The sequence below is a fragment of the Microtus ochrogaster genome, chromosome 8 (genome assembly GCF_000317375.1).
Source record: "Microtus ochrogaster isolate Prairie Vole_2 chromosome 8, MicOch1.0, whole genome shotgun sequence".
Lineage (NCBI taxonomy): Eukaryota > Metazoa > Chordata > Mammalia > Rodentia > Cricetidae > Microtus > Microtus ochrogaster.
Genome location: NC_022015.1, coordinates 20,047,558 through 20,052,152, shown reverse-complemented (window position 1 = coordinate 20,052,152; position 4,595 = coordinate 20,047,558). Strand labels below are relative to the sequence as shown.

General features: G+C 51.5%; 1 protein-coding gene across 2 annotated transcripts in view; it reads right to left on the bottom strand.

Annotated features, from left to right (window-relative positions):
* Positions 1-1,126: 1,126 nt before the first annotated feature.
* Znf48 (zinc finger protein 48) overlaps positions 1,127-4,595 on the bottom strand; it is a 5,400-nt gene continuing 1,931 nt past the window's right edge. For both annotated transcript variants that reach the window (XM_026781651.1, XM_013347999.2), the window contains exon 2: positions 1,127-3,827. In XM_026781651.1, the coding sequence (XP_026637452.1) occupies positions 2,039-3,811 (1,773 nt within the window). In that variant the 5' untranslated portion in view covers positions 3,812-3,827 and the 3' untranslated portion in view covers positions 1,127-2,038. The remainder of the gene's footprint in view (positions 3,828-4,595) is intronic.

Here is a 4,595-nt window from a genome sequence, read left to right as displayed (position 1 = left end):
AGCCCATGTACAGGAATTAAAAGCTTAATTTAATAAATTTGGCCATGATGATTTGGGTTGGTGATCTTTCTCCTTGCATCTTTGGGACTAACCAACACCCCCCCCCTTAAGATTTCAAAATTTTATGCATAGTGAATGTTTGCTTGTACCCATGTATGTGCACCATATACTTGCCTAGTGCAGCAGAATTCAGAAGAGGGCCTCAGATGCCCCAAGACTGGAACTGGGGCTGGTTTGTAAGCCACTACACGGGTACTGGGAACAGCCAGGTCTTCACCTCTGAGCCATCTGCCCAGCCCAGGAGTTATACGCAGTGATAACAGGGTTTCCAATGGAGCAGTGACATGACCTGGCAGAATTTTACAAAGTTCACTGGGGGACAAGGAAAGCATCAGGAAGCGTCCTCCAAGAGCCTCTTTAAGGGCTCCACTTAGGTCCAACAAAATTTCCATGCACTTAAGACACAAGCCTCTAAGGACTCTTGGGACAGATTGCAAAGTTCCAGGGTTTCAAGTTTGCACCTTATTTTACAAAAGTCTGGAGTAATTGATTTCTGGGGAAGCCTGTCAGATCTTGGGAGACCGTCTATGACAGTTCCTGAGCACTTAGCCGAGTTAGGAGGTCTGGTAAGAACTTGCCAAGATAAACGGAGCTAATGATTCCTGCCGCTGGCCAGTTAGGCCAGCTCCTTTCCCTGCCTATTGATGCTTTTACTCAGGACAAGATAGGAACATACCTCCTGCTCCTGTGGAAATACTGGAAGTTTTAGAGGCCTGAGCAGGTGGGTCTTACATCTTTGTTGGTGATGAATTAGCCTGCAGACTTTCTGAATGTATCCCAAGCAGCTTGGCAGCATCCTGTCAAGCTCACTGATCACTAGCTCTCTGAGTTCCACTGACTTTCCTTCCTTGGCATCACATTTCCCTTTTCAAGGGTCATACCAGTTTGTAGCTAAGTTCTTGTGAACAAGCAGACCTTAGCCTATGAAATCAGCCAACAGACATGAAGACTGTTTTTCCCTGGGACTACAGGCATGAGCCATGACACCCGCCCCAGTGACAGCAGCTAGATCACCTCCGACAACCTTCTATTTGACAGACTTAAGGCAAGGGACCATCTAGTTTTATTATGGCCGAGGGCTATGCCTACAACAGTGCCTCTGTGCCAACTTCAGCCTTGCTGGGGTTTGTATTTATTCATGTACACACACACATCAGACAAGGGACAGTTTATTAGTAAGGAGACAGACAGACAGACACATGGCTGTGAAGACTTGTTTCTCTGGCCTGCACTGGCCCTGCCCTCGCTCAGCAAGCTGGTCTTTGCAGATGTCCATGATGACCTAGGCTTTGCATCCAGACTGGAAGCTCTGAACGCTCCTGGTAGCTTGCTCTACTTCAGTGTCCCGGCATCAGGGCAGCAAGGGCCCTCAAAGCACATGGATTTAAGCTTTTCCTCAAAGAGTCCTCCCTGGATAAAACTACATCCAGAGATTCACAGGTAGAGGTAGAAACTACCTACACCACAGCTATATTTCCCCCTCAGGGTGGTCAAGATGACCCTGTCTGTTTTCCCCGCCTAAGGTTGGGAAGATTAAGGGTTTTTTTGTTGTTTTGTTTTACCATGTAGTCCTGGCTGACCTAGAACTCTCGATGTAGAGCAGTCTGGTCATGAATTCAAAATCTGCCTGCCTTTGCCTCCTGAGTGCTGGAACTCAAGGTTGTACACCACTGCACCCAGCAGGGAGGTACGCTCTCAACAGGAGGCAGCAGGATTTTTAGACTCCAGCTTACCGATTTTCGCAAGTATGAAGTGCTTATTCTAGGCAGCGCACGAGAAGCTGTGGTACAGCTCGTGCTGGCAAGGCTCCCGACACCTAGCCACGAGTTTCCTGAGCGTGAACATTATGGTCTTCAGTCTGTTCCTATCTATTCTCATCCTCCTCATCCCTCCCACCATTTCCCAGGCTTTTTTCTGCCTTCAGCAGCAGATACCCTCCCTCTGGTACCCTAGGCCTCTACCCTCCCTGGACTCCCCATCACTTCATTCCAGTTGGTGAACTCTCCTGGAGGAGGGGCCTTGACCGGACATCCGCTATCCCAAAGGGCTTCAGGACCAGATGCCCACGCTGGTGCTTGATCCGAGCAGAGCTGTCACTGAAGCCCTTGCCACACTCTGCGCATTTGTACGGCTTCTCCCCAGTATGTGTGCGCCTGTGCTTGACTAGATCTGAGCTGCGGGGGAACTCTTTCCCACAGAAGCCACACATATGAAGCTGGCTGGGTCCAGAGGGCTGGCCCCGCACTCGAGACTGAGGGACTATGGGTACAGGCCCAGGTGGGTTATGTGGCCGCAGGAGGGTGAATGGTGCTGGCGGCCTGGTACGCTCGCCCTGGTGCGTGCGAAGGTGCTTGACTCGGGCGGAACTGTCAGCAAAACCCTTGCCACACTCAGGACAGAGGTAGGGTTTCTCCCCTGTATGAACACGATGGTGTTTCACCAGATCGGAGCTTCGGCGGAAGCCTTTGCCACACTCAGGACACTTGTGGGGCTTGTCACCAGCCAGTGGTGGGGGTGGCTCCCCAGCCTGTGGGCCCCCAGGCTCTGGTTCCAAGCCAGGCAGGCCAAAGGGCCCATCACTGGAATGTGAGGGGCTTCGAGGTGTCAGTGAGGGGCTTGTGCCAAGAGGAGGTGGAGGTGGGCTGAGGATGAGGGGGGCTACGGGATAGGCAGAGAAACTGAAGTCCTGGGGCTCCACGTGGGTGAGGCGGTGGCGAAGAAGGGTAGAGCTGAGGCTGAAGGTACGGTTACATTCTGGGCAGGCGTGAGGCCTCTGGCCACTGTGTGTGCGCAGGTGCTTCACCCGTGCAGAGCTGTCGGCAAAGCCCTTGCCACACTCGGGGCACAGGTAGGGCTTCTCGCCGGTGTGTACCCGCAGGTGCTTCACCAGGTCAGAGCCCCGGGCAAACTCCTTTCCACACACATCACAAGCGAAGGGTTTGGGTCCTAGGTGACTACGCTGGTGGCTCAGGAGGCTGCAGCTTAACACAAACCTCTTGCCACAGTCAGTGCAGCTATACGGCTTGTCCTGGGCCTTGGGTCTCTGTGTAGCCACGGGAGCTGCCTGAGACGGTTGCCGCCGTGGAGTCACTGGCCGGGGGAGCTGCTCCCCTCTGTGTGTCCGCTGGTGCTTTATTCGGGCAGAGCTGTCACCAAAGCCCTTGCCACAGATGCCACACTTGTAGGGTTTCTCTCCTGTGTGTGTCCGCTGGTGTTTGACCAGGTCAGAACTCTGCCGGAAACTTTTTCCACATTCACCACAGATAGTGGGGCGCTCACCAGCAGGAATCCGAGACCGAGGCATCTTGGGAGGACCCGAGGCTGGGGGCCGGACTCTGAAGGGCTTCTCACCAGTGTGAGTTCGTTGGTGTTTGATTCGGGCTGAGCTATCCCCAAAGCCCTTGCCACAGACCCCACATTTGTAGGGCTTCTCCCCCGTGTGAGTTCTCTGGTGTTTCACCAAATCTGACATCTGCCGGAAGCTCTTGCCACACTCACCACACACTGCAGCTCGGTCATTATTAGCCTGTCCCCAGCGGGGTTCTCCCAGGACCCTGGGGACTGGGTCTCGAGGCTGACGCTTCCCAAGCCCCTCTCTGTGGACCCATAAGTCATCCCAGCTCTGAATGCCTTCAGGTTTAAGAGAAGCATTTCCTTCTTCGTGCCCTGGGGCTAACTGTTCTTCTTCCTTGAACTCTAAGACATCCTCTTCCTGTGGAGTGTGTTCAAACTCATCCACAGGAGCCTCCATATTCTTACTCCCTAGACTGGGGAAAGAAAACAGAATTATAAATCTCACCCTTTGGCTCAACCTCATTTTTTCCTTCAGTGCTGCTGGAGCGGAAGCCAGGGCCTCTACCCCTACAAGTAACTTCCCCAGGAAGACTCCACAGTGCACGAGCTCCTGAGTTCTCCCTCTCTACTGAATATGGGGAGCACTAATTATCTGCCACTCCACTGTAAGAACCACTGTGTGGTATCCTGCGCTCTTTGTTTTATTTGGAGCCAGGAGTTTCAATAACTTGCCCAGGCTGGCCTTACACATTCAGTCCTGTCAGGCATGCATTTACTCGCAGCACTGGGAAGGCAGAGGCAAGTGGATCTGACTTCAAGGCCAGCCAAGCGGATACACAGTAAGAACTTGTTCCAAAACAAACACCATTCTCAGCTACCAAGTCCTGGGATTACAGGTATCTGCCACCGTCCTGGCTTACTACGTTTTTATTTTATTTATTTCTTAAAAAAATATTTATTTATTTATTTATTATGTATACAATATTCTGTCTGTGTGTATGTCTGCAAGCCAGAAAAGGGCACCAGACCTCATTACAGATGGTTGTGAGCCATCATGTGGTTGCCGGAAATTGAACTCAGAACCTTTCGAAGAGCAGGCAATGCTCTTAACCACTGAGCCATCTCTCCAGCACCCCCTTACTACGTTTTTAATCGACAATCACCAAACTAAGCAATATTATTCTCTTTATTTTACATTCATGGAAACAAAGAAATTTTCTTTCTTTTCCTCTTTTTTTTTT